A 26,489-nucleotide genomic window follows, 5' to 3' on the forward strand; every position below is an offset into this window, starting at 1 on the left:
ATGTTCTGTCAATAAGTTTGAAAATTAAATACAAGATCCCTTACATACCTAGGTTTTCTTATTACAACTTAAAAATATCAAATATACATAAATGTAAGTACCTACATAACTTATAGACATTTTAAGTTCAAATTTTGATGAAATTTGATATTTAAACCAAAAATATTATTCTTCCCTTGAATGATTTTGGTTATTTTGTTGCATTTCAAAAAACATCATTCGCAGGAACTATTTATATCCCATATTCGTAAATTTTTCCTTTCATTTTGTTAAAAAATTCGAATATTTCTATTTTAAGTAAGTACCATATTTCCATTCATTTATATTTGTATACTTTTTTAAGGAGTAATCTATAGCTGTGGCGATACAAACTTATATTTTACAAAATGTAATGATTTAATTTAATCAAATACAACCTTTTTTCCTGTAAATGGTTAAGCACTAGCAGTAGACTTTTTTTTTAAATGTTAATGTACCTACATCAAAATGTGGACTGGTAGTTTCTGAGCTATTAAAATATATACACTACCTAGTAATAATAGTCCTTAATAATGGATATAAAAATTATAAAATTAAGGGTATAATTTAGGTTTTGGTATGTGGGCTATGATGGTTAGGAAATTGAAATAGTTTTTAAATTAAAATCTTATAATATGTATGTAGTTCACATCGGAAAAAAAAGGAGTTTGCATCATCACACGCGGTGGCACACCGTATGAATTGTATTATAAATGTAAGTATTTGAAAATATAGTCTTTCAGTAGGTACCTATAATTAAAAATTTCAAAAATCAGAATTTGAATAAACGCACTATTTAAATATAATACAAGTTAAATACTCCTGCGAAAATTCCTCTATTTTGTACTCATCGCTTTTGTTTCAGTTTTATTTTTAAGTTACGTAATAAACTATATAATCGATTCGTATTTTATACGCGTAATAGCTATGGTACCTATATATCTATACTTTACTGACCACCCATTTTATCGGAACGGCGCATAATTCACGGACGTCGGGTGGTTAGAAACGTAGAGTTAGCAGGTCAGTTTGATGTACTTACCTACCTACGGTTAAGATGTAAGTATAATTTTTTTATATTATTACGAAATATAAGTATAACGTTTATTACAACCTCTCTATTATTGTTTTAGTCGAATGTACAAACAATAATGATTAATAACCGATAACAGGTTTGAAAATATTATGTTGGACTGGTGTACTCGTTTTATATTATAATATATATTATTTATAATATCATATTAAAACATATATTATATGAAGGTATGTACCTACCTGTATAGTAAATAATATATAGAGGTTAATATTATCCTAAGTACATTAAATGTGTTTAGTTAACATTAGATCGGTTATATACTTATATAGTAGGTACATATATAATATATAATATATATGTACCTAGGTACTATATATATATTATATGCATTCAGGAAGCCATAAGTCGTATATATTTTGTATCCAATTACACGTGTTTTTCATGGCGGTGGGGCGGTGGTAAATATATAATTATGTCAAAATAATAAAATAGTAGGCATCCACCTATAACGCATTTGTACAGTGTAACGTGCATTTAACAATGAAAACAACAGCCCGGTATTTATCAAAGAAAAAAATTTTATTGAAAACAATATTGACCTCAAAAGTCAAGTCGACCATTGACCGGTATAAAAAATGTCGATTTTGGTTGACCAAGGGTTTGTTGCGCGTCGCAAACAATTGGAGAGATACTGCGCCGTCGGCGAGAGGACGAACTTCGACAGCGGGGATCGAAGGTATGTTTCTCGGATTGGACGAAAACAGAGACTTTTTGGTAAAACGTCTGAATGCCGGCCAGGATTTGTACCCCAATTGCGATACGTCGATTTGGCTAAGAAACTGTACTCGTGACATCCCGACCCCGGTCCAAGGGGTAATAAAAGGTTAGTCGAGGAGGTTAAATATTAAATATCAATATATCGCTTATCTGTGTTACGCCGTTTAACATATTATAGTTATATAGATAAGATACAATTCAATTGCGAATTGCATGTCTATTATGCAATTCGCACATAATGCACCGAAGTCTTGGACTCTTGGTTTTCAAAAATTGTAATATCGCAATTTACAACGACACGATTAATAATATTATAATATGTAGGTAAGATACCGGAATGGTTATCAGGGTCGCTGCTACGAAACGGTCCGGGGAGTACACACGTGGGAAGTTATGAGTTTAAACACATATTCGACAGCTCGGCTTTATTACACAGGTAAAAACAATAACTGTGAATATTGAATTCTTAAAACTAGTTTTATATCAAATACATGATTAGATTAAATAGACTGTATAAATAAACATATTATTTATTTAACTATAAATTATAATATTATTCACTTTGTATACTTGTAAATCTATGTTATAATAGGTTTGCATTCAAAAATGGAACAGTATCATATCAGTGTAGATTTTTGGAATCAAACACATATAAAAAAAATAAAGCAGCCCAAAGAATTGTCATTACCGAATTCGGAACCAGGGCGTGTCCCGATCCTTGTAATACAATTTTCCACAGGTACGTACTACCAAGTACAAGGTATCAATCATGGTTGAAATATACAGGTTATTGCATATCGACTAAGATTGTTATCATAAGAAACAAAATGGCTGCGTAAAGGGATATCACAAATATCAGTTTTTCTTATCATCAAAAATACACCAACAGAAGCTAACAAATTCAAAATCCCGCGCTTACATACTTGATTATTATTGGCCCCCTTTACGCTGCCATTTTTGTTTTTATCATCAAATTTGTGATTGAGAAGGGTATATATGCAATAACCTTGTATATTACAACCATGGTATCAATTATAAACCTTTTTGTCAATATTAAAATATTAATTTCAGTATAATAAAATAGAAACATTGGATTAATACACATTTACTAATACCATACTATACGGTAGGTACCTAAGTTTTTGAAAAAAACTAAATTGTATTTTATAAAATAAATTTAAAATTAAAATTATAAATACAAAATTAATATAAAAACCAAAATCACAAACTATAATCCATCCATCGCCTCTTTTACTATATTATATATATATCCTCACTATGGAACACTGCACAATTATTAGTAATGCAGTACCATAGGTACCTAGTGATTATATATTTATATAACATATTATAACATCTATTATTATATTGTAAATAAAAGTATTGTTTTGATTAAGGAACATTTAGAACTTAAGGAAACGAGATAGATATAAAATATGATAAGACGTATTCTAATTTATTATTCAAATGTTTTATTGTTATTTAATAATAATTTTAAATGTTTAAACAATAATGAAACATCTGAATAATAAATTTGAATACCTACATTAAATTGTTATCCATCTCGTTTCATTAAGTTCTAAAATGTTCTTTGGCAAGGACAAAAGTCCATTTAGAGTTGTTAAGTTTTAAGCGTACACGTGTAAACAATAATAGATAAAAATTTTATGACCAACTACCTTACCTGCTAATAAACAATTTTAATGTAATACATATCAGGGCAGGTGTCAACACTAAAAAATTAATTTGTTATAAATGTATGGTATAGTTTGAGTTATATGCTTGATAAATATGTTGGTGGGTAGATACATGAAGAGTTGACAAAATATTACCATTAATATTACATTTTAATCTCAGGACATTAAATAGTATTATTTACCTAATCTAATTCGTTGATTTTTAAATACAATGATATATTATTAAATATCCAATTGAACATAAAAAAATCTAACCATATTCAATATTTGTCATCAAAAATCCCAACATGGCTGCTTTATATATATACACTACCTATAGGTATGTATTGCAAGGATTGAAGATTATCATAGTTTATTTACTTACTTTTTCAATTTTTCATTGAAAATAAAAACGAAGAATTTAAATCTAGATTAAATTGAACAATATGTTTTAAGGTCATAGGCACCTAATTTATAGTAATATTAAGTATTAACTATTGATATTAAATATTAATAATTTATCTAACTGGAGTTTAATATTCTACTTTTAGGCTATAATTGTTTTCCATAATTTTAAAATATATTGGTACAACACAATAATTCTTATTATTCTAATAATTATTCTATCATAAATAATGCCAAATGTTTACTTTTCAAAAGTAAATACTATTTTTCAAAATAAATCTACCATAATAGGTAGTACCTATAATATTATTTAGTCTTGATATATCATTACATTTTAACAGGACAGATATAACAGACATTATAACATCAGGTTGAATATAGATATTATTTTTTAAATTCAACTTATACGCATTATCATCGTGCATATTAATATTCCTTATACTGTTTTTGCATTCACATACGTCCTATATACGTGTATACATAGGTATGGTAAATTAATATCTATGACAAATCGATGAACGTGACAAATATTCACGTAGATACGGCTTTCGTAACTGATATATTATTATAACTTATTATATGTATTTACTGAATAAGTGTTGGCTAACAGAAAAAAAATACCAACAAAGTAATTAAATAGAAATAACAAATTCAACAGAGAACAATAAACAATTATATTAACTAAACTCTAAATGTAAAATGTCAATAATAAGCAATAATATTATGAATTACTAATAGCGCATAAATCTGGAGGTAGATATAAATCATTAAATATAAATAAATTTAAAAAAGAAATCAATGTTCAATGTATTAAAATGTAATTGCAACGATTAGAAAAAGAGCTTGAATAATAACCATAGTTAAATATTAAATACTTATATACATTTATAATACTAATATGACATTAATATTTATAACCATAATAATAAATTATACTATAGGAGCAATTAGTGCATCTAATATCTATAATTAAAAAAGTTAATTAATTTGTTTTTATTTAATCATAGTAATATAATGATTATGTTAATTTACTCATTAGAATTTTGTTTGCGGTCTAATATGGTTAATAAAAACTGATCTGCATAATTAACAAAATTATTTTAAATTTATGATTATGGTTTCTAATATGGATGGCCAGAATATCTGAATATTATGTTCAATAGTCTATAGGCACACTACCACAAAAGCCTGCAAAACTATATTTATGATTCATTGTTTTTCCATGCATCGTATAAAATATCAAGTTTTCATATTATTATTGTTATTTGCCTTTTTTTATGCATTTACTTTACCTAGCTAGAACATAATATTTATCTACTTTCTACTGCAGTCTACATCAGTGGCGTTATTTGGGGGGGAATTTGCCCCCCTTGTCATTAGCGGGCCGCTGTCGAGCCGGGTATGGGCTAGTTTTGGGCCTTTATATAGTAGCTAATAGGTAATATATTTAAGTAACCTCTACATATATGTATTAATTATTTAGTTATTGTTATCTCTCAAAAAAATTGGTTACTTACCTGTATGCTTATGATATTAACATTTGATACTAACTAGTAAGTATACAGTTATGTATAAGGAGGGTATTTGTATTGAGATAAAAATGCAATATTGTAATGTAATGCGTAATATAAATGTTAGCGAGCTTTTTTTTCAGTCTTATTTTGGGCCAGTCAAAAATTTTGCCCCCCCTCCTCTCAAAAACTGAAATGACGCCACTGGTCTACACTCTAAATCATTTTCATTTCAGTCGGCGCATTGGATTTCCAGAAAACTAATTCGAAAAAAGTCATTGGAAACCAAAGAGTTTGAGTGTGTTAGTAATTTCGTGTGAGATCTTGAGTAAAGTTTGGTTGCTAATTTTGTCTTAATGCACCGATTTTCAAACTATTGTGGATTGTATCGTTATATATATATCAAAATTATATATACTAGAGTTCAGAAGTTATCAGATGGATCTGAACATCTAAGATTTGAGTTTAAATTACCGAAATTATATTTTTCTATAAAAATATACTCAACTGAATAAAAATATACTTTTATTTTAGGTTTTCTAATGTATTTAAATGGGGAGACAATCAATCAGACAATGCGATGATATCTATTTACCCAATCGGCGATGAGTATTTTGCATTTACCGAGTATCCAATAATGATCAAAATTGATCCTACAACTCTCGAAACACTTACAACTGTAAATATAATATAACATTAATACTAAACAATAACCAAATAAGCGTATATTATATTATTGAAATAATAAATGTATGTTCAAATTGCTGTATTTAAAAAATAGGATCATAATTATTATTACCCACAGCTACTTACTATTTAATCGTTTTTTTTTTAATAGTTTTTTTGTATTAATATAAGATTGAACACGAACGGTAAGTACCTACGCATTATGCATATTGCACATTACATCATAAAAATATAAAATATGAACTATTGACCTTCTGGCTACTATATTTCAAGTCGTATGTTTTTGATACATATATGATATATCATATATGCAAATATGTTGTAATAATAATAAAAATTAATATTGTTAAAGATCATAACAATCGTTTTAAATTACATTGGAATTTTATCTTTTACATACACATGTAAAGTACGTTCATAAATATTATTATGATATATGCATATGGATATGGGTGTGTGTGTTTGTGTTGGTGTGAAATTTTATTTTTGAACAAATAAAATGTTGATATACCTATTGTTAATTACGAAAAAAATGTAAAAAATATATTTAGAGATATGATTATTATTTTTCATTTTCACATTTAAGCACGTTTCGTGGTTGAACGAATTTATAAACAAAAATTTGTTATGCTTGTATTATTAGTAAGTATAATAGTGGTAGGCATATTCTTGCATAATTAATACAATCAAACGTGGTTGACTCGAAGTTGAAAGGCCTGACCAGAAAGTTTAAGTTACCCAAGATTTCGAGTTATCCAAGAATAATACAACTATAGAAATTTCTAGGGACCCGGGGTAAAGTTTGAGGTATCGACGGTTTCGAGTTAACCATTCGTTCGACTGTATTAAGAATAAGGCGACCGGTGTCAGCGCACTATATATTTGTTTTCTCTTTCCCACCCGCGCATACACAACAGATTTTTATTCAGCAGAACCAACCCATTACGTTGTTGGCTTTTAGTTATAAGTTGATAACATTATATTCGCGTTTGTACGTAGTCATTTAACAAAATTCTTTAATTGTATATGTGATAAACTAGCACTTTTAAATTGTAATATTTTACGTATGTCGTATTTATAACTGGCACATACAAATTGAAACATCATAAGAACATCTAAACACAAATAACTTTAAATTTGATAATATTAGTAAATTCATTAAAATATTTGAAAGCATTAACAACGCCATAGATTGGTTCTGCCGACCTCCAATTCTGATTAAAAATGAAAACAAATAGTGCACTGACATTTTCATAATGGACATTTTTCCAATTAGATAGACATCGGTTGTCTGACTGGTATTGTTCATCATACTGCTCACCCACATGTGGCAGCCGATGGTGCCGTTTTCAATTTGGCGACAGTTCCAAAAATTGATGGACCTCATTATTGCGTGGTTAAATTTCCTCGGGTTGATTCAGGTAGGGCCCCAAACAGTATTTGAAAGCACTGTATTAGTCAGTATAACACGTTTCCACCTAAAAATGTCTATACCATAATATATATTATAACTTTTTTGGAAAATATTAAAAATGTTGTGATTTTAATAAAACAATATGAAAAAAAAAATGTATGAACTTTAAAGGTATTAACAAGTTTTAGATTTCTAAACATACATAACGATTGTTTTATTAAGATACTCATTTAATTATTTTTATATTGTAGGTGCATAGAATTATAAGTTTATTGCGTGCATTAAAATACGTTTAGAAGCCTGGAATTTAGCACGCTCAAAGAGTGAGCTTTACTAACTTGTTTATTATTTATTTTTTATGTTTCTTAAAGTATTTATATTTTATTGACTATAGGTATACAAATTATACCGTACCTATACAACCGACTCACGACTTTGCAACTGTGGTACAGAGTTCTCATTATTGCTATTATTATTTAATTATTATTCTCATAATACATTTTAATTTTATTTAATATTGGGTATGTTGTATAGAGATAGGTATTTATTAACATGTAGGTATAATAATAGTTATACTGATTGTCAATATTGCGTTGTATTTTAAATAAACTTGCTGTAAAAAAACAGCTTTTAAATGTTATTGAGTAAATTCTTATTTTGTTCGCCAAGAAACTGGATACCGGTATTCGACGGACGAAATGTTTGGGCGAATGTGCATCGTGGCTACCATCAAGTGTCGGTGGCCCCTACATCCTGGGTATATGCATTCTTTCGGGATGACGGAACATTATTTCGTCGTCGTCGAACAGCCCTTAAGCATTTCACTGTCCACTGCCGTGGTTAACAGATTCAAAGGAGATCCACTGTCTAGTGCACTAAAATGGTTTCAGGACTGCCCCGTAAGTAACAATTTTCGGTGTCCACATTTTTAAGTTTAAGTGAAAGCCATAATACCACCACTATTTAAGGGGATGGCATAGTAGGCAATTTTGATGACATTTCGTAAGAAATTCAAATTTTAAATATGTTTAAATACTGATTCATAGTATTTTATAAGTGGTCCCATAATGGAAGTATGCGCCAACAATATTGAAATAGAAAAACTATCTCGACAAACTTACGAATACCGTATTTACTGCAGATTTACCCTATTATTCACCATATCACAAGATAATATATTATTGTCTCTTGGGTTTATCTGTTACACAAGTTTTTTTTTATATCAGTACTCACTACTCACTAATTTATGAATTTTAATAAATTTATGAAAATAAAACAAAATAATGAATATTAGTATATTACATTATTAGTTCTTACGAATGAACGATTCAGATTGTGTGTAAGTACAGGGCCACGCATAATGTTGGTACACTATTTCGCTCGTCTAACTTTAAATACTTATAAAGTTATACCTAATAAACTATCTGTCCAAATATTTGATTTTTGTAGAGCAAAATACTCCAAATAATATTTTAATGGTGCAAATGTTTTGTAACGATCCCAAACGTTATTGTTTTCTGAAATAATTAGTGTCTTTACTGTCTTACGTTAAATGGATCAGTATCACCCTGTATTTAAACATAAATGTTATAAATTCTAATATTATAATATATCCATATCTATTGTTCCCAAACTCTGTAACTCCTAACTTTGCATACAAATATATTTATTTATTTTATACGGAGTAAACTCCATTACAATAACAAATTACAGCAGCAAAACGTATGTTACACATCACTACATCAGTATAGGTACTAAATTAAAACAGCGTAACAATTTTTAATACATAAATAATGATAAAACATTTTTAAAAAGATATATAAAAATAATTCACATATTGGTATGATAATCGATAACATTTAACGAGCCTATTTTTTAAATAATTTAATAAAAATATAAAATTATTGTATATAGACTCTAATTCACTTGATTTCACGAACTGATGGCAAAACGGTGAAGACATTTAAATCGGATGCGTTCTTTTATCTCCATATAATAAATCAGTACGAAGAAGACGATCACATAGTGATCGATATTTGTTGTTACCGAGATCCGTCCATGATCGACTGCATGTTCGTCGAAGCATTACAAGTAAATTTTTAATATTTTTTAAATTTGTTAAAATTAATTATTTAATTATATATGTAGGTAGGTATATTGATTTAAATCTTTTGTATTTTGGCTTTTATGAACAGTAAAAGTCCGTTAACACTAAACATCCATCGCCACTGTTTTAGTGGTTTTTTTTTTGTATTTCACGAGGGAGTGGATAATGGATATGCATTATGCAAAATATATGTTAAGTGCCGGTATGATTAAGTTATAGCCTATATATAGATAACCAAACCAGGTAAACATGGTAATATGGTATGGCCACAAATATTGATATACTATATACATTTTGGATACATAAATCATTACAATATTGTAATCTGCACCATCATCAATGACCGTTCGCTATAATACGTGTATTATTGTAGGTACCTATCACAGATAAAATATATTGTAATTTTAGTTTTAATATAGAATAATTGTATTTACTTTGTCCATACTATTTTAAATTGTTAGCAATTCTTCTTTGTTCGTATTAATAAATTCGTATAAATTGTCTAACGTATGTTACATTTTACATGCTCAATCGTTATTATCAAACCAGCTAAATAGACTTTTATTTCAGAATCTCAACAAAAACCCAGATTATGCAGCCATGTTTCGCAGCAGGCCTTTGAGATTCATGTTGCCAATTAACTGCGACAATCCTACAAGTGGCGATGTCGAAAACGATCACTTATATGTCTCCCCTGAAAAGCTATGTGATTTGGGTTGTGAAACACCCAGGATTAATGAATTCAATATTGGGAAAAAATACAGGTTTTTTTATGCAATATCATCCGACGTTGACGCTGAAAACCCTGGAACGGTAATTATTGTTGTTCTGTGGTTGGATTGGTCATAATTATTTATATAACACTTATGAGGTGCGAAAACAGTTATATATAGACAAATTACATATTATATTATGCAGGGTTATTTAAATTAAGATGATGGTAGAGTCGGTAGCGTATCTTGGATTTTTTCAAGAAAGGGGGATATAAAATGTCTAATAGACATTCCGTATATACATATTATTATATAAATGTTATATTGTGTACAAATTTGGTCTACAGGGGGGATATGGCCCTCCCCCCCCCGTATATGCTCCACTGGTACTGGGTAGAGTGCTTTCACTTCAAATACAGTACGGCGTTAACCCTTTTGTAAATGTTTGTAGGTATACATATTCTAAAATCGTTCGTAAACGGCGAAATCATAAAATACGGTGGTTAACAATGCTTTCTTATTATGTAACTTAAAATTATTGCTAAATGTGAGCAAAATAAATAATATATTTTTTATTTTCAATATAGAATTTATACAATCTGTACATCAAAAAGGTACAATTAGCATATGGGATGTTTTTTTAAAAAATTATAATAGATGTAGCAGCTTGAGTTACTTGAGGGAAGAACCGACCAGCGAAGGCAATTTGGCGTGAATTAAAATTTTTTTTTAGATTGGGGTATTATTTATCGTTTTGTGCTGCAAGTTTGGTCAGGATTGTTGCAAAAAGGGAGAGCGGTGGATTTATGAATGCTCGGAAGTCATTGATAAATTTTGATAATATATATAGTATTAATACATAGAAACATATTTACTATATAATATTTTTTATTATATTTCATTTTAATTAGCTCATTAAAGTGGATACGTACAATAAAACTTGTAAGACATGGTGTGAACAGAACGTATACCCCAGCGAACCAATTTTTGTTTCTTTACCGGACGCCGAAGTAAGTATAAATACTTTTCGTAAAATCTAATATTATTTGTCTATAAAGGTAGTCTATAATCTATGTACAAAGATCAACAATAAATCAATATAACAATATTTTTTTTTACTAAATTATGATTTAATAAATATATTATAGCTATGCCGAATCGTATTAAAAATGTATTCATTTAACGGTTCACTAAAATGGTGTCCACATAAATCATGCTTAGGGGACCATTTGCTATCACTATTGTAGATTCCTAGATTCCTTAAATGTTAAGTGATTGTTGTTAGGGCAACCAGCGTTAATCTCATTTTATTATAGTCTCCGATTAAATTGTATTCAGAGGATGTCAGAGTAATATTTGTTTTCTCACTCTGACATACGCGCAACATACCAAATTTGAGTAGAGCATATTATCCAACATGGTGTAGTTAACTTTACTATTAGAACTAATTGACCTATTATCAAACTCAAAGTTAATAACTTTGTCTTTGTTCTTACGCTTACTTATTTACGATGTTTAAATTTTAAAACGAGATGAGCATTTTTAAATTGTACATACTCATAATTCGGATAAAAATAATTTAAATGTCGTTAAAAGCAAACAACTGAACACTGCTGATATTGTTCTTCGCTTTAAATTTAATAAATTCACTATAATATTAAAACTAACAACAAAATGTTGATTAGGTTACTGAACAAACATTTTCTACGCATTTCGCATGTGTCAGGCAAAGAAAACACTAAAAAAAAAAAATAGTGCATTATATCTTCCTAAATGATTGTGTGATCGTTTTTTCAGTGAAAACTGCAGACCGATAATGTGACACTATGAAAATATAAATATGTAATATGTTTGTAAGAAAAGTCATTAGCTGGTTTTGATGTACCCGTTTATTATTATGCACACAGGATGAAGACGACGGTGTAGTTTTATCGTCAATCATTTGGGGAGGATCGGAGTGTGAAAACCAAGCTGGAGTAATAGTTTTGGACGCGAAGAGTTGGACAGAGATAGGGCGAGCTGTTTTTGTCACTCAGTCACCAGTTCCTAAATGCTTGCATGGCTGGTATGCTGCTGCTGTATAAAAAACTTGTCATCGAAGTACAATCATAGCAAACATATAGTTATTTTTGACAATTATATTATAATTATATAATCATAATAGATTTTTAAATTAATACCTACCTACCTATTATAATAATATATTGTATTCTATACTTGTATATTATACTATTAAATGTGTTTTACAGTGTGTTTTGAAACCAATGGAATTATTATAGTTCCTGCCTATATAGGCTACAAAGAATCTTTCATCCTAAGACTTTTTATAATCTCTTGTAAATAAGTATCTAGTCGTTCTATTACTTCTATCATTGATTAAAATCATTTTATAAAATATCATGGTTTATATAAAGAATAATGAATAAAAAATTTGCAAATGATCATAATTTTAATTTGATAAGTAATCAATCATATTATATAGAATTATATGTAACGCAAAAATTTAAAAAAAAAATTCAAGTAGGTAACTTAGTGGTGTGACGTTTTTCTGCTTTTAGGGTAAACTTGTAGGTATGTGATTCTCGAGAAATTTAGATATTTACTTCGATATATAAATGCAATGATATTTTGTATAAATAAATGTTGGTAACCGTAAGAAAAATATATATTAACTGTGTAAAATAAGACTTATACTTATTATAATGTAAAAAACGTATAACCACGTGTAAAATATTTTATAAATTAGACCAGACATTATTATCAAATGTTATCGTCAAACATGACCTGTTTAGAACAAATATATAGCACATAAGCTATCGGTCCATTTGCGGTCAGTGTATTTGTATATAATTTTTCTTTTCATTAGCGATCAATTATTTAAAATGACTTAAATATTTTTATAATAACGTATATTTACTATACGAAATTATAAGTGCTATTAAGTATATGAGCTCATTATATTACTATAATGATTAATGAATGATGTTGATAAATTGGTAGACGATAACTGAATAACACGTGGAAAATATTCACTGACATAATTAATTGTACAACACAATTTTGTTCTAATCCAGCAGAGTATTTGTTCAGTTGAACCATTTGTAATGTTGGCAGGATTTTTTTCCTTAAATCAGCCACTGTGACTTCCTATAACCTAGGAGACCCCTCTCCCTCCCAAACATAGATAGCCAATGCTGGGCACTAACTATTTATAAAAAAAAGAAATTAATTAATTAGTTAATTAATTTAATATCATAAAAATTAAAAATATTTTGTTATTGGGTCATATTTATTACAATTTAATACTGCTTTCTTTATAGGTAACAACGTATACATTTATGTTTTAATCTAACTAAGTTACTATATTTTTACGTAAAATAAATACACAACTCATTAGTTTTTTTTTAAATATTATAATATAACTTTCCCAGGCTTGTAGATTTAGCTACAATGATTTTCTCAACAATTACAACGAGTTACTGGTAGTAAGACTTGCTGAAAAATAAAATATATAGATTATAATTACATTAGTTGCATTGGTTTTTTGTAAGGACTATGCCCCCCTCAACAGAAATTGAACCCTAAAGTTGGGCTTAAACCCTACCTTATAATATAGGATGTTCAAATATATACACATAAAATATAATACAGGACAAAACCGTACAGTATTTATTAGGTTGTTGTGTTACGAATCCACTCACTTTATAATTTTCTTAAATCTATATTATATTATTTAAATTTAAAGTTTACTATATATTATATAATTTATATTTATTCAAATATGTAACAAAAATATACATCTAAAATAAATTAGCTTAAAAAAAGTCGTAAAGTATATGCCTAACTGCTTTGCTATACAGAAGGTGTAGAGTGTAACGCGAAGAAGATCGATTTCAGTTATTTTGTTGTAATTTAAAAATATTATTCGTGACCTGTACTTGAAATGTTTAAACTAGGTAGTTTATTATTATGTTTTATACACACAATTATATTTTCAAACGTTATATTGTGCATATGCATTTCAATTTTTTTTAACGGTGGTAACTGGTAAGTAAAACTCAAGACTTAGATATGAACAGGGACGGCGTTACAAATAGCGGGGCCCCATGAAAAATAATAAAAAATAATATTTTGTTGAATTATAGCTACACAAAGTATAATATTACGTTATTACATTTATGAAATGTTTTAAAACTGAGATTGCACGTCACTGTGGATATATTATGTTTTATGTTTTAAATGCTGCACCCGAATTTTTTTATGTGCACGTTTGTATGTTTGTGTACCACTGCAGGTGGATTGCCATTTCGATAGAATTAGTTCACAAAGCTATAGGTAGACTGGTCGTGATTTTCCAGTGTCTGAGGTATCAACACAGCTAGCTAAAACCGAGATACGACACCAATAAAATAGCATTGTATTTTTTATTTGTCATTTTCTCTCGGGTTATACAGCTATAGAATAGGTATATCAGCTACGGCCTACCGCAGGATCAGTATTGAAATCGCCGCAACGACGATTTGCCGTCCAACAACAAAAACGGCGACGACGATGATGACGGCAACGATGTCGAAGATGACGATCCGCGAAAGGGAAAATGCGTGGCGGACGCGGCGTTCATGACGTTGTCCCGGTGGCTGAACGGGTACATGGCCTTTGACGGCTGGCCGAAGACCGAGATCTCGCACCGGACCGCGCCACTGCGCAGAGGATCGTGCGAGCGACGGGCGAGGTCGGCGGCCACGAACCAACCGGTGCGCGTGGACAGCAGCTCGAGCGTGAACACGGCCGCGGCCATCGAGAACCCGCACACCACAACGGCGTACGTGGTATACAGGTCCGAGTTTCGGAGCTGCCTCTCCTTGCTGCCCAGGTTCAGCGGGCAGATGACCGCCTCCGGCAAGTCTTTGGTCTGCAAATGCCTCACGATGCCCGACTCCATGTATGACAGCATTCTGCTCGTTTATGACATCAAAATTATCATTTTCATTTTTAATAACATTCAATTTGTAAATTAGTAATATTTCAATTGAAAAAATTGATTATTTATTTCAAAATCATAATCGTTTTACGATTTTTATACGCACAAATCTATATTCCAATTGTAAACAAAAATAAATTAAAATCTATAATTTAATAAAATCTATAATATGATCCATTGATAGGTACCTAATTGTATAAATTATTACTTATTACTTATTTTATTGTAATGATTTTATATTACGGACAATTTTGTTCTGCCCGTCCAACTATTATCGCGAACACAAACAAGTTAATTTTTGTCCTACATTTCGTATAAAATATATTTTAACTAAAAAGTAAAAACTGATTTTATTACCAAATATTTTTGGAAAAAATCAAACAAATAATTAATAATATAAAACAATACCTAATACAATTTAATTTAGGTTGCCGCATAAGTTGTTATTTTAGCAATTTAATAATATTAAATATAAATAAGCACGCATTTTCCTTATAAGCATTTGTAGTTTAGACTTTGACAAAATTCGTCAAAATCACGAAAGTATACAAACCATTTTGTAGTTTAAGATTTATAAAATATTCAATTTTTAAAGGATTGAAAATTTGAAACAGGGTTTCTTGTAAGCAATTCATATATTTAATATTATATATTGTAACCAAAAATCCTAAACAAAATTATAATATTATGAACACACTGTAGATATTTTAACGGATCATAACGATCTTAGTTATTTTGTTGTAATTAAAAATATTATTCGTGTATACTTGAAACTTTAAAGTATATTATTATATATTATACACACAATGACATTTACATTTTTCAAATGCAATGTTTTCGGCAAAAATTAACTCAACTTACTTTATTACTATAATAGTAAAATACATTGCTTTATAATAACAACAATATCATAAAATTAAAAATATATAGGTATATTAATATAGGCTGACAAACCGTTGATGTTCAGAATCATTTTTTGTAAACAGATTTAAGTAATTTAACACATTTGTTACAGTGACCCACTCGACACGTATACTTAACAACAAAGGGTACCCCTTGCTCACATTATTTTTATTTTTTTTCCATAAATAACATATAAATATATAATTATTAGTAATAATAAATTTAAATGAAATATTAATTTGTTTCGTAACAGGTTAGGGTTAAATTTTCCGGGCAGGACCAAATTGTCTGTAACATATATTAAATATTATAAATAACTAATATTTTGTTTTGTTAGGCCCGTTGGCCGTTCCACAAACACGATGACAGATTCTCTGTAATATATACAGGGAAAAAAAATTACTATAATATTATAGTTAAACAAATTATAGTAGATATAACTATTTAATAGGTAAAATAACTAAAATGATTTACTTATTATGACTATGTAAATATAGTAATTTGTTATGGTAATGTTTACTATATTTTATAGTTTAATGCAGTTTTTAATGTTTGAATTAATTAAAAAATATATTAACTAGCATATTTCAGTTGGAATAACTATAATAACTTAACTATGATATTTTTGTAAATCTGACTAACCTTATAGCTATCCCTATAACAATTATAATGTACAGTCAATCCTACTATTTTTATAGTACAAACAACTGTTTGGTTTTTCCGTGTAGGCAGAAATCAGAATTTATAGTAATCGGAAAAATGTAAAATGATTTTTTAAAATATTTATTATTACCATTCGTTTAATGTACATTATGTTATATTAATAGGCATGTATAATTAGCGTTTCTCAAAATAAAAAATGCAGGACAATTTATTTGACAATTTTTTGTGTATCAATCTTACCCAGATCCTTTGACCAAAAAATACTAACATTATTATACGTCATCTATCTATCATAAAAATACTTAAATAAAATAAACTATTATTCTACTATTAAATATTTTAACAATCGTCTTATTATTCCCGAGTTTCGATAAGATAACCTTTTGCTAATACTATATAGTTTACCATTAACTAGTTATATTTACTGACCGTAAAAACTAATAAGTTGTAAAATATATAACATTATTGTTATATATATTTATTATTTATTTTATAGTATAACATTGCGACGTATAAAAAATATAATTAATCAAACAATTTCTGTATACCTAAATTAATTCTATTAAGTATACCAGATATCCTTCTCCTTCTGTTATATTTTATATTGTAAAATAGATAATACTAATCATTGGGTATTAAATATTGATAAGCAACTTTTATAGTAAGAATTTAAATTTAATTTAAATTACAATATATTATGTAAGTATATAATTATTGATTATATTTAAATTCTATACTAACATAAGCTCATATATAGTATGCGTAGATATGAGTAAAAGGAATATTAACAGTTTAAAAAATAAAATTCAAGGGGACGTGGATAAATAGAGTAGATACTTTGGCACAAACAAAATACTCAAATTCAATAAATAATAGTGTATATTTTGCTTCCTCTTGCCAAATACTATTCAAGCATATACTTGATTTTCATATTATTGTTATATTTTGAATCTTGTATAATATGGATATTGTTAATAAATGCCGTAAATTATTATTCTTCAATATTTAAAGGAATAAATTAAACAAGTTCCAAAGAGGAAGTGATGGGGGTACCAAACTCCTGAGAGGAATGTTATAATTTATAGAACGTCTGGTCGAGCACCCAGGCATTTTATATAATAATTTTATTAAATTGTAAACTTTTTTTTTTATAAGAAATATACAATATGTACCCTGAGGCACAATAAGAATATGGACTAAATTACAGTGACATTGGAAAAAATACGTTGTTGGAAGAAGGCACCCAGTAATGACACTTCCTAATGACTTGACTAACTACTTTTTTAACCATTCATTTTTTTTTTTTTTTAATTTTATATTAGTTGTTTAGGATATCTCTGCACTATTTTCTTTTTAGTCATCGGTGAGGATTACCAAGAAATTTGTTTGATGCTAATTCACGGATTAATAGATTTGTGTGTGTTATGAGACGATCATGAAAAATTGTAAACGTAAATCATAAATTATCATTACATTTTAGATTTTCCAAAACTTATTATAGTAACATTTGTTTTAGACTATAGTATATATTACCTATTACATTATAATAATATGTAAGTAGATAATTGTGTGGATAAACACTTACATTGGATTGAAAAGTGGTGGTAAAATACTGTGTTTAGGATAGACAAATGACATTGATCTTGTCAAATATGGATCTGTGGTCAATACATAGCGACACCGTTCCTTGTCATCCGTTATTGACCTTTCGATGCGCAACATTAAAAAATTTAACCAATTCTTATCGTGTAGAAGCAACGTTCCTGTAATTTTGTATAATGTGAAAAAATATTTATCCAAAAGTAGGGTAGAACATTTTTCTCCAAAAATTAGATACCGTTTTCCTTCACAAAAATATATAGATAGGTACTTTACATTTTACTCCATACATTTTGTTTCACTAGAATCACGTCCATCATTTTCTTTCAAATTTTTTAAGATCGTATTTTATTTACTTTTAAAACATAAAAAATATTTATTTTATTTGTATTATGTATGAAACTATGAAATGATAACACAAATTATTTGATTTGTATTCTTATACATAACATTCCTAATGTTAATATTATATACGTGAAGAACAAATTGCTGTCAATATGTAAAATATATTTTAATTTGAAGTTATTATATATGTATTTCAGTTAGTTCTAAATTATCATAAAAATTATTATTTTACTATATTGACGTGTTGTATTACAATAATTTTTATTTTTATGAATTTCATATTTCATATTTGATGTTTACCTATAGGTACATACTAATTAGTATTATTACTAATCCATAGAATAATATTTAGAAGATGATAGGCACTGATTTAAATTAATAATAGAGTGTGACAATGTGGAGGAATACGGTATATCTGATTTTTGAAGGAAAATGGCTACGACCCAAAGTTTTGTTTATTGAGTAATTGTATATACAGACATACAGTATATAGAATCGAAGCAACTAAATTTTATACAGCGTAATTATATATTAAATATGAATTATATCCATCAAAAAATATATTACATATACTTTATTTTATTTTTTTACCTGACGAAATATGTTTTAAAATTGTATCAATTTCGTCGATATTTATAACCATAAATTGACCATTTCCCTCAAACATTGATTGTTTGAGTGGCTTCAGATCGTTGTCCACCTTGACGATGTACTCGACGGCGCTACCCTCTGAAGAAATCCATCGGTACTCATTACTCGCAATATCATCTATTCTTTTTATGGGTAAAGTAAATTTGGAGAGTGTTAAAAACGCAGTCAAATTGGCTGTATAGAATGAAGTCAATATCATTATGAATATCCACCATGTGGCAAATATGAGTCTTGCAGAATCTACACAAACGTATAGTATGAAATCTTCAAAATATTTAATTTTATAACCAAACATCATAATATCAGATACAAATGTATTATTTATTCATACACCTAGGTAAGTTCTTATACCTATCATATATGTATAGAAAATATATATACAGGGCTTAAAGTGACACAAAGTGGCAAATCCACCAGCGTTCCACCCAGGGGCGCCATTTCAGTTTTTTTTTAAGGTGTGCAAACAATTAAAGAGGCCAATTTTTTCCCACCTCCAGGCCAATCGTTAAAAAAACGTTTCTAGTGTTTTCAGTTTTTCGTTACAGATTCATTACAGTATCAAAAACATATTTTTATAGTTAACACATTACATTTTACCGTTCATACATTCTGTGTGTATACTGTATAGTGTATACTGTATAGTAAAGATATTTTTAGATAGAATAGATGCATATTATTATTATTATGTTTTTTGTCTATCAGTAACCAGGTGCGGACTGGCCCAGGGTGCTATACACCAAGTAGCACCCCGGGGCCCCGTTTGTATTTATGATCCGGGCCCCCGATTACCACAGTCGGTATACGGTATAATACTGGTATAATACGGTATTATACAAAATAAAAATAAAATAACATATTTCAACATCTCTACAAATAAACTATATGTTATTCTTAATTTTTTTTTTTATGTTTACTTATAAAACTAAGGGCTCTTTCCTAATTTAGGTAGGTTTGAAAAAAAATTACGGGCCCCTAATCAATTTTGCACCCCGGGCCAAAAATAGTCAGTCCGCCCCCGTCAGTAGCCACTTACCATTTACACATATTTGTATGTGCCAGTGGATAAAGTGATACCGATATCAATTTATCAATTATCAAATTAAAGAACACAATATTATAATATTATTTATGATTATCAGTGAATAGCTGCGGTGCATGCACAATTAAAGATTGGCAAACTGAAGGCCATCTGACCATAGTATTAATTAGGCCTAGGCCAATTGTGGACAACAAAATTACAGGGTGTGCGGGTGCACACCCTGCCTCCCCCCCACAAATGGCGCCCCTGAAGTTCCACCTGTATACTATTTTGAACGTTCTATATAAACTTAAATAATTCTTATTACTCAAAAATATTATTTGAATTGCATTGTCACAACCTATAGTGGAGGGGGGAAGATTCTTGTACTTATAAATTATAATCTTTAAATTAATAGTTAGTACCCAATATTATTAATTTAATTTACATCCAAATTTCTCATTTTTATTTCCTACCCAATCAACACTTTTTCAGAATTTAAATTGTGTTGTTTTTATTCGACAAGTTAATAAGTAATGAAGTACGTTTTTAAAACTAAACGATAGGTACTTTACATTAATATTCATGTTTACATGAAATATAATAAAAAAAATGATAAAAAAACGATCACAATTTTTTTAAGAGTTGTAATTTTGTACGTGCAACTAAGTGCGTAGGATCAGCTGGTTAAATATAAAATAAAATATTATACAGTTGTATCAAATAATTTTATAAATATACATCCATATAACTACTAGAATAATAAATATAAACTTAATCCCTGTATATTATATAGGTAGATAATAATTAGTAATTACTACATATATTCTATACATACCTACATCTACAGCCGTGGCAACAACTATGTATAATATGTACAGTAGGTACCTACACGTGGGGGCTAAATATTATTTATGTACAACTATATTATATAGTTAGTGCACACTGCACATATATTAAAACAGTTCGATATCCAAATTAATAGTATTTGGTTGTAAATTAAAGATAGTCAATAATTATAATAACCTAAGCTTGCCACTAACGCACCCTAAACACTCCTCAGCATTCTATGCACGTATACGAATCGTATATACTTTATAAGAAAATCGTACCTAGGGCCTAGGCTATTTAGTATTTATATAATTGCTATCATTGTTATATCGTTCTTATATGTTTACTTTAAAGCTTGTTTTGTATTTATTTTGTAATATAATTGTATTATGTTTCTATCTTTGTTAAAGTCAATCGGCGTTAATTTATAAAATAAAATAAATAAAAATAATTAGGCATACGCTTAACGAACTATAGGTACGTACCAGTATCTGGGTTCAACGATGATCCTTGTTTCATTAATGCGCCATATACGAACCAAACACACGTGGGTATTGAATATATTATCCCTGAATCGTGACCACAGAGTTTATGTCTCAACATCATTATGCCGTAAATAATTGGACCCACTGCTATCAGTGACATCAAAATTAATAACCACACCTATAAAAGGCCAATATATAATACGTAGATTTTTGAGTTATAATATTAATGGATCAATAAATTATATACTTATACTTTATTAAAATAAATAAAAAGTAAATTTATAAATTTAACACTTTTTAAAAAGAATATATTAAGTTATTAATTAACTATTATAATATAATACAAATTATTATATTTTCTGTAGTATCATTAATATTCATTAATCATTATCATCGATAATTCAACTAGGGTTTTTATAATAATACTACCTCCATTTCAAAAGGTGCTAATAGACCAGATCCAGTAGCACTTTCTTTAGGTCTTTTCATAAGTACAACGTATTGAAACTGAGTCAAATCAATGCCCCACTTGACAATGTCGTCCAGTCCCGGCAAAACAGGTATAAAAGCAGCTGCCATATCTACTTCCTTATAAACAATATATAAATATAATACATATAATATAATAGATACACATACACCATAATAATATAATAGATGTACCTATCTATAATATTTAAGAATAAATTAAGTAGATAATCATAAAAAACTAATTTTTATTTTCCTAATAAAAATGCACGTGACGTACAAAACTGGTACAACCTATTATAATAATCTTATTTATGAGTTGCACAAAAATATATTCACTAAAATGGTAAAATGTAATCAAAAATCATGGGCCACCAAATCATGATAATATAAATCACATATAATTATTTTCAAGCTACATGTGCTTTATTTTTTTTTTAAACAAATCATGTCAACAAAAACTTGTTTTTCCACGGCTTTTATATTAAATAGTTATTTAAATATTATTTGCATTCTTATAAATTATGTCCCTTGCATGTTGATAATTATTATGGATAAGTATTATAGAATATAGATATTATATTTATATATACCTTTGGTTATTACAGTAATTTAGATATATTAATTTTAATTTTTTTTAAACAAGTGACGGTTGCCAAATGATTAATTTTTTGTGTATAAAGCAATTAAAATAATGAAGAAAAGTTTTAATTTTTAATGAAGTTTGTAATCGATGTAATATATTGAATAAACATAATATTATGGGAAAGATTTAAAATATGTATTATCAATATAAATTATTGTATAATGTATTCCATTTATATTATCATTTATCCTAATTCCTATTAAAAATTTAAAAATATTTATATAAATTTCTGTTTATTTAATTTATGCAAAAACTGCATCAAATTATTGTAATTTAAAAATAAATACGTTATGTCACCTACTATACTACCTACCTATATAAGTTCTAGTAAATTGAAAATGAGTATTTCTATATTATCTACACCATTTTGTCGATAATTTAGTTTTTTTCAGAATGATTTATTCATCTTCAACAAACCAACATCAAGTATTTATTAATTACTTACATTACTTGTATATAGCGAGTATAATACTTGAGTAAATTTTTAGATAAACAATCATTGAATACATCACCTTATATTTACTTGTTTTATAGCTCCAGTTAATTTACATCGTTTTCGGTATCGAAAATATATAGGTATTAATTATAATATTTTTGTTGTGTTCAGTCAATTATCATCATATATTGATACAGAAAGCATATGGGCAAAATCGTAGTGACTAACAATAATGAAAATGGTAGGATTTTATTACGATTATTAATATGATTATTGTTTATCAAGGTTGTGTTGTGCAGGCCAAACTGCAGGATTTCGAAAAAATCATCATGTACCTAAGCCTGAATGGAAGAAAACCAGTCTAGAATTTGGCAAGAAGGATTAAGATTTTATTAATTCCAAAAAAATTGTGCATACCTATCATGTCGATATCAAACAATTCCCAAAAAGCCATTTTTAGAGAAAAATCAAGAAAAATCAATACTGCATGTAGATACATCGGTAGGTACATGTAGGTGTGTCTTAAAAATTTAATACCTACATTCATCGTTACGCTCAGAAACTAAAAAAGTATTATGAGGTTGCTAATTATATTAATCATCAGTTGCTGTAGGGGCAACCTAGGAATTTCAATCTTTATATTTTATAACATTAATTTCATCTTTGTTATTGTTTGGTTGTCATGGAAACTGTAACGCGTAATTGGTCAGAAAAATACAATACTATTTTAGGCTCCCAGCCTCAACAATCCACACGATGACGTCAAGGAAACGCTCTCCGTGTCACACAACATTTTAGAATGACCCTCAGCTATATATACATGTCAAAAATGAAAAAAGCTAACCTTCGATTGAAAATGTCATTCAATTATATGGGAATAATTATTAAACAATTGCAGTGTACACTGCATTATTCATATTTTATTTAAAAAATGCCGAAAGAAAAACAAATAGTTGCGACTTGCGAGCCGTTTGCAAAATTTTGTGGAGGAATTTGAATTTTATTTAATTTATGGATTAATTCTTATTATTTTAAAATGTTCTCATGATTTTTTACATAATGCATATTTTGAGCGCATAATTTAAAAATGTTAGGGCATATAAATGCATATTTTTGAACTTTTTAGTGCATATTTTGACAATTTTTAGTGCATGAATGCATATGCTGAATGCTCATTTATGCATTTTTTAGTGCATGAAGTAACGAGTCCTGGTAATTACTGATTAGTGTTTATTACGAAGTAATATTATCTTAGTCATGCGTAGGTATACTGCTAGCATAGGGGAGTCAGGTTTTTATGTATACCTATTTTCTAAAAAATATACTACTATACCTAATACCTTAAGTAAATAATAACATTTAAAGTTAAATAAGTATCTATTCCAATATAGTTTACTAGTCTTAAAAAAATTCATGAGGGAGGGGATACGACCCCCTCCGGCCTCCCCCCTTATTACACCACTGTTGAATTGTTTTATCCTCTAAAGATTCGAGTTTAAAAAGTCCAAATAATAAAAAGTAAATACACTTGAAGAATAGTATTTTATTAACAAACGAAACTGGATTTATGGAAGTATTATTTTTATACTTAACTTGATATTATATACAAATTTTAAGAAAACTATCGAACCCATAGGTAGCAGGTTACCTATAAAGTAGTAATTAATTTATATTTATATATCTATATAATTTTCAAGTCCAAACATATAAATCGTCTATTCGTCTATAAAAATTTGGTTTCAAATTGGACATTAAAAAAAAATTTATATTTTTAAAAATTATTCAATAACCCAAATTATTAAATATAAAAAAAATGGAATAAATTTGTTTCAAGTTAATTTTTTTTGTCTCACCCCATTAACTAGCATGTAGATGATGCTGCCATTTTCATTTAACAAAGTTTCTCTTGTTGGTACCACCACATCGTATGTGAAACCGTATCGTTGACGAAGTGTTTCCACAATTTCAAATGCAATCCCGTGGCCAATAAGCGTACCGTTGATTTCTTTTGTGACCCAACTCAAAGGTTTTGAATTCTGTGAAACAGAAAAAAGTATCAATTTATAAACTTTTCAAAAATTATTTTTAGTTAAAACTAGGTACCTAATTCAATTTTTATGCTTAGTAAAATAAAATATAATTTAGAATTATTTTTAAATGTTATAAGTGCACTTACTGGAAATGTTGCGATTTTTAACCGTTTACCCCTCAGTATTTCGTATTGAATCTGAAAGTTGTTTTTCAGATCACATTGATATTCGGAACTATTGATGAATTTTGCCTTGTGCTCAGAAACTAAATTAAAATAAATAAATAACGGATACTGCTCACTGCTTGGTCCTAACAACTATTATAATGCATTTATTCATTCTTGCGGAATACGTATTATTCTTACTGTAATCAACTTACGTCATATATTTTGAATGTTCTAATAAAATTAAAGTTAGTTTACGTTGCATAAAAATGAAAGTGTTCTGTGCAATCTATAGACATTTTTTTGCTGAATTCAATTTTTGTTCACAATTAAAAACATACAACATATTAAGACAAAATAAGTCTACCTTAAGTGTAGAAATCAATAATTTGAGAAACAATATTGTTTGAACGGAAAAATGCCACAATCATAATATATATGCGAAATTGGCAACTTTAAACTTACTCCATTTCCACGGTGGTGGTAAAGTAGTTTCTGTAATGTTCGAGGGTGGCCAATTGGCGCAAAGGGCCAACAACAATGTATTGGTCAGCGCCATAGAATTTATGGCTTATAAAAATTATTAAGTTCTTATATAGGAGCTTCGGTGATTGATGAGTGTCTACTGTACGTGTCCGACGCTAACCCCGTGATTTATTTCGAGTTGTGCTGTCAAAACTGTCTCCTACGTTGAATAAAATATGATTGCATCGAAAGGATGTTTACTTACCCGTAACAATCAGGCAAAATATTACATAGGTTTTAAAATAATGAAACGCATGTGTTAAATATTAACGATTACCGTGCGAACGTATGCGTATAAGAATGCGTAAGTACAGGGTGTCACAGAATAATTTAACTTTGTGCGCGTTTATATTATTACACACGACGACGAGTACCATATTAAAATATCGTTAAAACCAAT

General features: G+C 28.4%; 2 protein-coding genes across 4 annotated transcripts; one reads left to right on the forward strand and one right to left on the reverse strand.

Moving 5' to 3' along the window:
- Window positions 1-1,230: 1,230 nt before the first annotated feature.
- On the forward strand, window positions 1,231-12,605 carry LOC100168974 (carotenoid isomerooxygenase). 3 transcript variants are annotated; one of them, XM_016805518.2, is made up of 11 exons: window positions 1,231-1,281; window positions 1,712-1,937; window positions 2,156-2,267; window positions 2,424-2,570; window positions 5,958-6,102; window positions 7,387-7,531; window positions 8,194-8,423; window positions 9,439-9,615; window positions 10,202-10,444; window positions 11,256-11,354; window positions 12,252-12,605. In XM_016805518.2, exons 1-11 carry the CDS (start codon window positions 1,276-1,278, stop codon window positions 12,426-12,428), a joined length of 1,707 nt encoding a protein of 568 aa, XP_016661007.1. In that variant the 5' UTR covers window positions 1,231-1,275; the 3' UTR covers window positions 12,429-12,605. The 3 variants fall into 3 exon arrangements, with proteins under 3 accessions (XP_016661007.1, XP_016661008.1, XP_001952338.1); XM_016805519.2 differs by lacking the exon at window positions 1,231-1,281 and adding an exon at window positions 12,142-12,186 and having other exon boundaries at window positions 1,460-1,937; window positions 12,252-12,364; XM_001952303.5 differs by lacking the exon at window positions 1,231-1,281 and having other exon boundaries at window positions 1,464-1,937.
- Window positions 12,606-14,114: 1,509 nt separating this feature from the next.
- LOC100160096 (ionotropic receptor 93a) lies at window positions 14,115-25,493 on the reverse strand. The gene is made up of 6 exons (XM_029491453.1): window positions 25,224-25,493; window positions 22,250-22,408; window positions 21,821-21,998; window positions 19,427-19,726; window positions 18,477-18,654; window positions 14,115-15,299 (listed from the first exon to the last, which is right to left on the reverse strand). The coding sequence occupies exons 1-6, from the start codon at window positions 25,236-25,238 to the stop codon at window positions 14,837-14,839; spliced, it is 1,293 nt and encodes a 430-aa protein (XP_029347313.1). The 5' UTR covers window positions 25,239-25,493; the 3' UTR covers window positions 14,115-14,836.
- Between the last annotated feature and the right edge of the window lie 996 nt (window positions 25,494-26,489).

This window comes from Acyrthosiphon pisum, chromosome A3, assembly GCF_005508785.2.
Source record: "Acyrthosiphon pisum isolate AL4f chromosome A3, pea_aphid_22Mar2018_4r6ur, whole genome shotgun sequence".
NCBI lineage: Eukaryota > Metazoa > Arthropoda > Insecta > Hemiptera > Aphididae > Acyrthosiphon > Acyrthosiphon pisum.